This window comes from Octopus sinensis, linkage group LG30 (assembly GCF_006345805.1).
Source record: "Octopus sinensis linkage group LG30, ASM634580v1, whole genome shotgun sequence".
Taxonomy (NCBI): Eukaryota; Metazoa; Mollusca; class Cephalopoda; order Octopoda; family Octopodidae; genus Octopus; species Octopus sinensis.
The window spans coordinates 11,064,021-11,076,687 of record NC_043026.1 but is presented as its reverse complement, the minus strand read 5'-3'; the positions used below and the strand labels follow the sequence as shown (position 1 = coordinate 11,076,687).

The 12,667-nt window shown below is 36.7% G+C and overlaps 2 protein-coding genes across 2 annotated transcripts in view; both read left to right on the top strand.

The window, feature by feature from the left end:
- The first annotated feature begins 688 nt into the window (after positions 1-688).
- LOC115226287 lies at positions 689-2,491 on the top strand. The gene is made up of 3 exons (XM_029797275.2): positions 689-742; positions 922-1,074; positions 2,327-2,491. The coding sequence occupies exons 1-3, from the start codon at positions 707-709 to the stop codon at positions 2,489-2,491; spliced, it is 354 nt and encodes a 117-aa protein (XP_029653135.1). The 5' UTR covers positions 689-706.
- Positions 2,492-2,494: 3 nt separating this feature from the next.
- LOC115226286 overlaps positions 2,495-12,667 on the top strand; it is a 46,729-nt gene continuing 36,556 nt past the window's right edge. The window contains exons 1-7 of the mRNA XM_029797274.1: positions 2,495-2,530; positions 5,693-5,948; positions 6,690-6,855; positions 7,754-8,074; positions 9,359-9,868; positions 10,490-10,749; positions 11,369-11,536. Of these exons, the coding sequence (XP_029653134.1) occupies positions 5,740-5,948; positions 6,690-6,855; positions 7,754-8,074; positions 9,359-9,868; positions 10,490-10,749; positions 11,369-11,536 (1,634 nt within the window). The 5' untranslated portion in view covers positions 2,495-2,530; positions 5,693-5,739. The remainder of the gene's footprint in view (positions 2,531-5,692; positions 5,949-6,689; positions 6,856-7,753; positions 8,075-9,358; positions 9,869-10,489; positions 10,750-11,368; positions 11,537-12,667) is intronic.

Genomic DNA, 12,667 nt, shown 5'->3' with positions numbered 1-12,667 from the left:
ACAAAGCAATGATTGAATTTACGAAACGGTATGCTTGAATCTCTTTAACAATCACAATAATGACTTTATTACTTTTATTCCTACCAGAGTTCATATAATTGTATATATATTTCGTTTACTTTTCATAAAAACCCTTTACTTTTTTATTTACAATGTGCATTTTCGTTTATTTTCTTACTTTCCCCTTACATTATCATGTGTTTATTTCTATTTACTTTTTGTAACATATTTCTATTACACACACACAATATATATATGTATTATGATATATATATATATATATATATATATATATATATATATATATATAGTATATATATATATATATATATATATATATATACACACACCCAACCATATACTATACATAGAGTAAATACACTTGCCCAAGGTGTTGTACAGTGGGACGAACCCAAAACCATGTCATTATTATTGAAAACGATCTTCTTAACTACACAACCATGCCTGAGTCTATACTTATATATGGTTTCTTTCTTATCAATTTTCAATTTTTATCCAACAGCTCAATAATGTCCGGTCACCAACATGGACTATGCTCCTGAAGTTCAACAGTTCAGCGACGCCCTCATGAAGCAAGGATTGAGGTTCTCGTTCCAGGACGGCAAGATCGAAGAAGTTTGTCGATGTCAGAGGAACCAACATGGGTCCTTAAATCAACGTGGTATTTGTCAGCTTTCCAAAACACATGGACGATCTGGACAGAGATGTCAACATAACAGAGGTTGTGTGCCACGATATTATCAAACTATGCGTTGAAATATATCTGTTGGGGGTGGTGGGCATGTGCTTTATGGGACTATTGCTGTCGTTGTTACCATTGTTTGTGCTTTTGTTAATTTTTCCCCCACCTCCTCCATCATTAACATTACTTACAATGTTTTTTTTCTCCTCCAATTTCAGACCGATGTTGTGGGCAAGTGTTTGACCGAGTACAAGGTGCAGGACATTTACAGGGGTGCTAAGACCATCCATAAGAGCAAAGACCTCCTCAGTTGCAGTGACCGAGAGTACTACCGCATTGCCATGAATTCAGTCAAATACAATGTCCACTCTGTGAGTATTTATTAACTGTTTTTTGATAAATATACATATATATAATACATACACAGTTATTTATATATATATATATATATATATATATATTATATATATACATATATATATTTATATATATGTATATATATAATATATATATATATATATATATATCTATATATATATATATGTCTAATATTTATATGTATGTATATATATATATAATATCTATATTATATAATATATATTTATATAAAACTACTATTAGGCAACAAACAGTGAAAGACATAAACCAAACAAAAAAAAATAAATATAAATTAATATAAATACAAAATATATAAATATATATGTTTGATTTGCCTAATAGTGGTTTATCTCTAACCTTAATTTATATACTGTGAAATTTTATTTAATCCTAAATCTAATTTTTCCCAGTAAGTTTGGATTTGCTCCCTAATATCATTATATATATATATATATATTTATATATATATATATATATCTATATATATGATATATATATATATCTATATTATATATATATATATATATATGTATATATATATATACATACATATTGTTAATGATACGTTAATGATGCTAATGATGATGTGCAAATGTGCAATTTAGATTCATATCTATGTTAATGAATGTTTCCCATCTGTGATTTGTTATGGTCTCATGATTTCTGAATGACAATGATAATATGCTAACAACATGCTAATGCGGTGCTAATGATATGCTAATGAAATGCTTTGTATCCTTGGAATTATCTTAGCAGTAATCCGTCATAGTCATAAGATATGCGAATGAGATGCTGATTATATGACAATATGTTAATGTTAATTAATGTTAATGAGTTGTTAATATTATATTAATGACAAGTTAATGGAATTTTAACTATATGCCAATGAAATGCTGATGTTATCTTAATGACACGCTAATGATATGTTAATAAGTTACTTGTATGTTAATGAGATGCTAATGATGTTAATGAAATAAGGATAAGCTAATCCCAAAATGATAATCTTAATCCCAAAATGTCCTCATCTGAAATTTGTCACAGTCACATTTGAGCGGTCAATGTTATGTTAATGTTATGTTAATGGTATGTTAATAAGATGTTAAGTTGTTGCACGTGATACATTTATTGCATGTTAATATGCTAATGACATGTGCATTACTATCAATGGAGCATTTCTATAACGGATTTACTAATGTCACATGTTTAACACCTTAATTAATTAACTCAATGCACATTTAATTACAGAAAGTACGATCCATGCCTCTGATGAAGAGCTACCACAATTGCGTCCAGACACTGGACGCGCAAGACAATATTCTGACCAAGAGCGAATGTACTGAGGAAAATATATTCAGGCCATTCTCGAATGGCAAGAGCGGTGCCATGACAGAACAGACGCAGAAGAAGTGACTTTTAGAGAAAAGAGTTCGTCAAATTATCGACAGACAGGTGAGGCTTCCTTGGAGCAATCGGGATATTCTCATGATCGCACATTCACCAGTTATACTGGTAGTAGTAGTAGTAGTAGTAGTAGTAGTAGTAGTAGTAGTAGTAGTAGTAGTTATAGTAGTAGTAGTAGCAGCAGCAGTAGTAGTAGTAGTAGTAGTATAGTAGTAGTAGTAGCAGCAGCAGTAGTAGTAGTAGTAGTAGTTATAGTAGTAGTAGTAGAAGTAGTAGTAGTAGTTATAGTAGTAGTAGTAGTAGTAGCAGTAGTAGTAGCAGCAGCAGTAGTAGCAGCAGCAGCAGCAGCAGCAGTAGTAGTATAGTTGTAGTAGTAGTAGTAGTAGTAGTAGTAGTAGTAGTTATAGTAGTAGTAGTAGTTATAGTAGTAGTAGTAGTAGTAGTAGTAGCAGCAGCAGTAGTAGTAGTAGTAGCAGCAGCAGTAGTAGCAGTAGTAGTAGTAGTAGTAGTAGTAGTAGTAGTAGTAGTAGTAGTAGTAGTAGTTGTAGCTTTATGAGCTAACAAAATAGGTAGCTGGTACGATTCGCCGCAAATTTTACATTTAAACTCTTTACCATTATTCATTTGTGTATTCATGTTCTTTAAAAATTAATAATGCATTGTTTCACAGTTTTGACGTTTCGATGGCGTAATCGTTTCTTTTTAAGCGACAGTGTAGGGTAGGTGTGAAAGGCCAAATTGAGCAATTTGAAGATAAAAAAAGGTAGAATTTTGGGGATGATAGGGCATGTTGAACGCTAAAAGTGAATACTCTTAAATGTGAAATGTAGAAAGTACATAATACTTTAGATGTGAAAGTAAATAAAGCCCATTAGGGTAAAGAATATCGTTTCTTTTTAGTGACAGTGTAGGGTAGGTGTGAAGGCCAATCTGAGCAATTTGAAGATAAAACAGGTAGAATTTTGGGGATGATAGGGCATGTTTGAACGCTAAAAGGTGAATACTCTTAAATGTGAAATGTAGAAAGTACATACATACTTTAAGATGTGAAAAGTAAATAAAGCCCATTAGGGTAAAGAATAATCGTTTCTTTTTAAGCGACAGTGTAGGGTAGGTGTGAAAGGCCAAATCTGAGCAATTTGAAGATAAAACAGGTAGAATTTTGGGGATGATAGGGCATGTTTGAACGCTAAATGGTGAATACGCTAAAAGGTGAATACTCTCAAATGTGAAATGTAGAAAGTACATGCATACTTTGAGATGTGAAAAGTAAATAAAGCCCATTAGGGTAAAGAACATGCCTCAGATAGACATAATTACAGGTCAGGAAAATTAGGGATAGCATGATAGTCCAATTAATTAGAAACAGAATCAAACGAAATGAAATGCAGTTTGGTTGTGTGCCGGGGAGAATTACTTCTGATGCTACCTTCGTAGTCACCTATACTCATCCAAACTGATATTCACCCCTGACCACACTTCTGCCTGTGTTCACCATCTTATATTTCCAGTTCTGCTTTTCATTATTCATGTGTCCCCATTTCACTTTTTATATTTCACGTTGCGAAGAGAGAGAGAGAGAGAGAGAGCGAGAGAGAAGAGAGAGAGAGAGAGAGAGGAAAATTTCAAGGGAATAATTACCAGGTAGTTAAATGTTGCTAGTGTCCCAGGATTTATTTCCGGGATAGGCGCAGGAGTGACTGTGTGGTAAGTAGCTTGCTAACCAACCACATGGCTCCAGGTTCAGTCCCACTGCGTGGCACCTTGGGCAAGTGTCTTCTGCTATAGCCCCGGGCCGACCAATGCCTTGTGAGTGGATTTGGTAGACGGAAACTGAAAGAAGCCTGTCGTATATATGTATATATATATAAGTGTGTGTGAATATGTTTGTGTGTCTGTGTTTGTTCCCCTAGCATTGCTTGACAACCGATGCTGGTGTGTTTACGTCCCTGTCACTTAGCGGTTCGGCAAAAGAATCCGATAGAATAAGTACTCGGCTTACAAAGAATAAGTCCCGGGGTCGATTTGCTCGACTAAAGGCGGTGCTCCAGCATGGCCGCAGTCAAATGACTGAAACAAGTAAAAAGAGAAAAGAGAAAGAGAATAGTAAATCGTATTTAGTAGAATAAGGAGACGGACATTCGGAAAGTTGTTAAACCATTTACATCTCGTCTACATATGTTTCAACGGGTGCACTCCAGAATAAATTATGGTCAGCAATGATACAATCTCATGAGGAAGGATATATTATATATATATATATATATATATATAAAGATCTGCTTTACCACATACCGAAGTTTAGAAATAGCAGCCAAAAAACGTTTTTTCCTCTGCCTGTGTGATTGTTTTTCAAGTATTTTGGTTTTTCTGGGAGTCCCTTTTTAAAGTAGAAGAAATAGCTAACGTTTTTTGGCTGCTATTTCTAAACTTCGGTATGTGGTAAAGCAAATCTTTGCTGAACCCTATTTATTAAGTATTACTTAAGTTTACCACGAAATGGTCCTTTTTCCATGCCGAATTCTACTTGGTGAAATTATTGATTACTTCTTAATTAATTAATTTTAGCCTTTGTTATTATTATTATTATTACTATATATATATATATATATATATATTATATATATATATATATATATATATATATATATATATATATATGTATATATGTATATATGTATGTATGTATATATGTATGTATGTATGTATGTATGTATGTATGTATGTATGTATGTATGTATGTATGTATGTATGTATAATTATTAGCTCATTAGACAAAATGCTTTGCTATATTTCGTTCATCTCCACGTCCTGAGTTCAAATTCTGCTAAGATCGGTTTTACGCTTCATCCTTTCGAGGTTGTTAAATCAAGTACCAGTCAAGTACTGTGGTCGATGTAATCGACTTCTTTCTTCCCTCAAAAACTTCTGGTTCTATTCCAAAATTTGAAACTATTACATATGCATTACATATGTATTATATATGTAGTAATTCTATTGTATAATGATGGCCTTTATTCTGTTTTGTTACGCGTGTGGTCCCTTGGTCTGTAGGGAAATTGTCTTGCATGAAAGCACGGTGCAAAACAGGTTTGGGACCACTGCCATTGACCACACAACTCCCCATCTTCTGTATTACCAGGCATCTAGAAATTACTCCTTGATACTACTTCGTTATTATAAATGTCTTTCAATTGGTTTTCAATTCAGAACGGTTCAGCCACAGAAGTGATTTACTGTTCGACCACAAAGAGACGATGTATTCAGACCAACTCCCCACACAAGAGATTCTGAGTGTCTTTGAGGAACTCTGCGACAAAATGAGTGAAGACATAAGGCCCGAACTGCCGAAAATGCTCAACAACTTGATCGACCTCATGAAAAGTGTTGATTATGCGACTCTTCGCAGAATTTACAGTGACATTTCAAAAGAAGGTTTCTGCCGGAAAAATTCAGACCGCACCAAGTTAGTATTTTCTTTATTTATGTTCAGGGCTACCAAAAAGTAATGTCGCATTTTCAAGCAATTGGTCCGACAGTCAAAGTATTGGAGAGTTATCCCAGAGGCTAAGTAAGCCTTGACCCACTGAGAAAAATCATCTCAAGCAGATTGGGAAAAGTAATGAAATGCAACATTACTTTTTGGCATCCCTAATATTTTGTGACTACAAAGAGTGTGAAGTTGTGTGGCCTAATGGTTAGGTTGGTGGGATCAAGGTCATAAGGTTGCAGGTTCAATTCCTAGATCAGGTGAGTCATTTCCCCCTTTTCTGTTTTGCTTTTGTACTGGCGGGATGGTCACTTGACATGATCTATGCTACTTCTGTAAGATCAGTAACATTGATGTTGTTTAGCCCCTGGTCAGACCGGATCTAGAAGACCTATAATCCAATGTGTTCTAGATCGTCTCATCTTTTATTCGGATATAGTGTATCTAGGACTACATTATCAAATATGTGCATTATTGTTGTTGTTGTTTAACCCCAGGTAAGTCCCCATCCCAGCATACCCATGATTAAAGGTGTTCTAATCATGACCGTCCAGTCTTTTATTCAGACATAGTGCCACAAAGACTACATTGTTCGATATAACCTTCATTGTTTTAAGTTTATGTAAAATTTGGCAGTTATTTCTAGCAATTCTGATACACCACATAGACATCCACGCCTTGTGTCATCATTCCGTACGATTATTACCTCTGTTGCAGGAGATATTTCCGTGACTCTCTACCAATGTTAGGAAACGTGGAATCCGTGAAGATGTTCCAATATCTGACTTCAATGAATCAATTCGAAGACGAAGACATGGTTATGTTTCTAGCAGTCCTCTCGGTCACCCAGAACCCATCGAAGGAAATGGTCCAAGCAGTCACCGTAAGTATTTCATCATTGTCATCATCGCCATCATCATTCAACATCTGTTTTCCATGCTAGCATGGGTTGGACGGTTTTACAGGACTCTGCCAAGCCAGAGGGCGCTGCCAATCTCCAAGTGTCTACTTTGGCATGATTACTACAGCTGGATGCCATTTCCTAACTCCAACCAATTGACAGAATTTTCTGAGAGATTTTTTGTGACACCAACATTAGTGAGGTTGCCAAGTAACATTCAAGAAAAGCCCCCCCCCCTCCAGTGAGTAGCATTGAGGGAGTTGGCTTTATGCCACGAGATAATAGGCTAAAAGGAATAGGTCTTGCAGTAGGAGATATACATGCCTCCTCCTCTTGGGAAAGAAAGAGAGGGAGATGGTGTTGAGGTGTCAGGGCATACCATCAAAATAGGGGGAATAATCGAGAGGACTGGGCAGGGTGAATGAGTAGGTAAGATCAGAAGTGTGTGAAAGGGGTGTGGCAGATGGATAGAGAAGGGGGCAGAGATGAATGCAATGAATGGTGAACACAGGCAGAAGTGTGGTCAGGGGTGAATATCAGTTTGGATGAGTATAGGTGACTACGAAGGTAGCATCAGAAGTAATTCTCCCCGGCACACAACCAAACTGCATTTCATTTCGTTTGATTCTGTTTCTAATTAATTGGACTATCATGCTATCCCTAATTTTCCTGACCTGTAATTATGTCTATCTGAGGCATGTTCTTTACCCTAATGGGCTTTATTTACTTTTCACATCTCAAAGTATGCATGTACTTTCTACATTTCACATTTAAGAGTATTCACCTAACTTTGAGCATTTCCCATTTCATACTATTAATGTATTTTCTACACTTCACATTTCACAGAATTCATGTATTGTCTACTGTTCATATTTCGCAGCCCCTCTTGGATAACAAGAATATCTCTCACAACGTCATGCTGTCCATTTCCTCTATGGCTGCCAGCTATTGTAACAAGAATCCAAAATGTGCTGAAGATTTCGAAATTGGTGCTCTTATCCAGAAATACATGTCGTTTGTTGGCGATTGTGACAAAGATGCTAATCCGCATGTAATCCAGGCTCTTCGGTCTCTTGGTAATATTGGTTTTTCAAGTAAGGCTGAACGCACATTGTCCAAATGTGTGACAACAACCAGATTTCCAATAGAAGTTAGAGTGTCAGCCATCGATGCCTTCCGTCGTATACCTTGTGATGCAAGAGTGAGTCTAACAAAACAATTTTTTAAAAATTGATTTTATTATTTGCTTTTGGGTTTGGTGTTTATAGATGTACGTATGGCACCACTGCCCCAACAACGAATTCTAAACATGCTCGAGGGCTTAGGTAGTATACGAAGTAGTCTGCAGTAAATGTGGAGCATCCTATAAAGGGAGCACCACTAGAAAACTACAGAGTAGAATAAAGGGGTACCGGCATATGGACACTTCAATAAAGAAACAGGTTAGGATGTGTCAAGCCCAGAATTTCGAAGTTTCCATCAAGGCAGCCAACGTAGCAAGGGCACCCTCAGAATCATCAAAGTCCTCCTTAAAAGCAAAAAGAGACCAGTCATGAACAACAGGAAGGAACTACACGAAGCTGATTGGCTTCTCAAGCAATACCAGTTAGTGAATGTCACCTTCGTCCTTCCCTAAACACAACTTTTTCCAAATGTCCTGCACAAGGAATCTTGACCCCGAAATATAGAAAAACAAGGTATAACTGCAATTCGACGTTGTTTCTTATTCCTTTTGTAGTTTTCCTTGTAACTCCTCGCATTGTTCGGGTCTTACACAACAAACGTCTTTGTAACAACAAACGTCTTACTCAACAAACGAGAGTGTAATAGGTGCTTTTTACGTTCCACCGGTACAGATGCTTTTACGTGGCACTGGCATCGGCCAGAACTACCGTTTCACTTGGCTTGACGAGTCCTCTCAAGCACGGCACATCGCCAAATGTCCTAGTCACGTGTCACTGCCTCCGTGTGGCCCAACGTTCGAAGATCATACTTCACTACTTCGTCTCATGTCTTCCTGAGTCTACGTCTTGCACAGGATCCTTCCACAGTTAGAGATCGGCACTTTTTATGCCGCTATCCTCGTCTATGTGCATCGCATGACCATATTAGCGAATCTGATGCCTCTTATGCTCAGCTTTTGCCTCAAGATGCTTACACTCTGTCATATATGCACACTGACATTGCGCATCCAGCGAAACATGTTAGCTTCATATCTTTCAAGCCTACGCATGTCCTCTGTGGTCACAGCCCTTATTCCACTGCTGTCTTGCATGGCTGTTCGCATATACTCACTGCTGTGACTATAGTTTAAAGAGCAAATAAACAACCGAATCAGAGCAAATTCTCACTTTATTGTCCCTTGCTGACCCCTATCCCTTATTAGGGCGAATGTGACCTTGCCTGCTATTAATTAGCTCAGCTGGGGTTTTCTCTGTTAAACATGAATTCCTAATTCGTCCTCATTTCTCTCCTTATCTTTCAGCGCTCTGCCCTGATGGAAGTCTTTGTCAACACTGAGGAAGACTCTGAACTCCGTATCAACGCTTATCTTGGCCTCATGAAATGTCCAAGCCGAATGCTCCTCATTCATATACATGAAATGCTGGAAAGAGAGAATTCGAACCAAGTTGGATCGTTCATTTGGTCACATTTAAAAAACATGCAACAAACTTCTGACCCGCATTTGCAGCACATCCGATTATTCCTCGTATCAGAAGATTTTTCTAAAAAGTTTAATCTTGACAAACGCAAGTTCTCCCGCAACTACGAAGGATCGTTCTTTTCCAAAGACATGAATGCCGGAGCTAAATTGGACAGTAACGTCATCTTTTCCCCCAAATCTTTTATCCCGCGTTCGGCCAATCTCAATTTGACTCTTGACCTCTTTGGACATGCCATCAACATTCTTGAAGTCGGTGGACGTATGGAAGATTTTGAGCGGCAGATGGAACGCATGTGGTCATCCCATCGCTGGACAAATAGGGAATCTTATGTAAGTAATATAATTATTTGAAACCATTGTCTCGTTCGTAGGTTCTAATTAAATAAGGAGGTATGAGTGCGTGCATGTATGTGTATATATATGTATGTGCGTATACTTGTATAAATACACACATATAAAAGCAAACACACAAACACACACACATATACACACACACACATATATATATATATATATATATACGGGCTTCTTTCAGTTTCCGTCTACCAAATCCCCTCACAACGCTTTGGTCACCCCGGGGCTATAGTAGAAGACACTTGCCCAAGGTGCCACGCATGTGGTTGTTAAGCAATCTACTTAGCATACACCCACTCCTATATATATATATATATATATATATATATATATATATATATATATAAAGTTAATCCAAACAAGAAAACACAAAAAAAACACAACAACGCGAGGACGTGGAACAAATATAGTATTACTGGACGCTCAGGAAAGAAGGGAAGAAGGAGGGCGTAACGTTTCGAGCGGAGCTCTTCGTCGGAAACATAGGAGAAGGAAAGATCCAGAGAAGGGAAGACAGTAGAAAAAAAATCGCCAAATAATACGCATACTTATTAGAACTGTGTACAATAACTTGAATGTACCATCTTATACTTTCAGCAACGTGGGAAGTCTCCCATGTACCTGAGGTTTTTCGGCAACGAGATTTTCTATGGAGATACCAGTCGCTCGTTTTTATTCTTCAGATGGCATTACTTCTTAACTCTCTTCAAGACAATGCAAATCGTTAACAGTCAGGTGAAATATCCGACAGCCATTGGTTTCCCTCTTGAGATGAATGTCAAAGCCACTGCTGCAATCAATAATAATGATCAGACAAAATGGAAGCAGAACGGTCTCGATTTAGCAATTAAATTTAGGTCAGTAACCCCTCCGTTCTTTCTCTCGTATATTTGTCTATTTACTTTTGCTCTCTTCTTTTCTTTCTATATCATTCTCTCTTTCTCTCTCCCACACATTCTTTCTTTTCTCTTACTTTCACTCTTTCTCCCTTCCTTATTCTCACTGGCTCTCTCTCTCTCTCTCAATCTCTCACTCATTTTCTCTCTTACTCTCTCTCTCTCTCTCTCAGTCTTTCATACCCTCTCCCTTACTTGTCCCTTACTTCTTCTCAAACTCTCACACTGTCTTTCCTGAAAGTAGTCATATGTTGGTTATACCTTATTTTGAAAGTATTTACTGTTAGTCTAATATAGTTTTAACAATCACTTTATGGGTAAAAGTATACAAGAGAGTTCATCAAACCTTTACCGTGTAAAGGCTATATTTTGGAATTAAAACTTTTGCACATATGAATATAAATTGTATTAGTGAATACGAACATGAATAGGAGATACGAATAGCTTGAAGATAAAATTTAATATTAGACAAATATCCAATGAAATCAGAAGAGGTAGAATAGTTGATCCAATGACCCTAATCTCATTATAGATCAATGATGATATTTTTTGTTTGTGTGGTTCCATTTTATATTTGCAGTGCTGTCATTGAAGTGAGCGGAGATATGACAGTTGATGCTCACCTCACAAGAATGGGCCTGAAGATGGTAAGTATGGCCCATACAAGCACTGGCGTGGAATTCCTATCACACAATAAAGAATTGACAATAAAATTCCCACAGGATATCATAGAATATGCGAATATAAAGTAAGTACCATTTCAGACATTCCTTGATGTTGATGTACCTTTTCTTGTGCACCTTCTCATGCAGCTTATTTTTCCATTCCTACTCTTCCTGTGTACCATCTTTGCAATATAGCTCATCCCCAACACAAAGCATTTGCATTCACAATGCATACATACATGCAAGCATGCATGCATACAGTGGTTGTGTGGTAAGAAACTTGCTTCCGAACCACATGGTTTCTGGTTCAGTTTCACAGCGTGGCACCTTGGGCAAGTGTCTTCTACTATAGTCTTGGGCTGACCAAAGCCATGTGAGTGGATTTGGAAGACGAAAACTGAAATAAGCCCATTGTCTGTATGTCTGCATTTGTCCCCATCACCACTTGACAAACGGTTGTGGTGTATTTGCGTCCCCGTAACTTAGCGCTTCGACAAAAGATTTCGATAAACTAAGTATCAGACTTTTAAAATAAGTACTGAGTTAATTCATTCGACTAAAAATTCAAGTTTTAATGGGTGAAACAAGTAAAGGATAAAAGATATATATGTATATATATATATATATATATATATATATATATATATATATATATATATATATATATATATATATATGCAGGGTATCCACAAATTCTGAGTACATAGAGTAAATACAATCATAACATAAACAATTAAATGTAAGAAATAATAATTTCTTAAAGTATGTGTTAATCCCCATGTATTCAGACTGTATGGACACCCTGTATATATAACGAAGCAATGAAAATTTTAGAAAAGGTATATGAGTAAATGGGTGGAAATCGAACCGGCGTGTGTATTAATTATTGAAGCATTAAAACAAAATGACTCTCCCCAGACACAGTAATGCACACACACACATACACACGTGTGTGTGTGTGTGTAGATATAGTTATGAACGAGTAATTATCTGAATATAATATCGAATACGCGAAATAGAAATACTGTCCTCTTGTTCTGCAAAGGAAGAGAACAATAAATTAATAATTAATTGTTTCTTTATTACCCACAAGGGGCTAAACATAGAGGGGACAAACAAGGGTAGACAAACGAATTAAGTCAATTACATCGACCCCAGTGCGTAACTGGTACTTAATTTATCGACCCCGAAAGGATGAAAGGCAAAGTCGACCT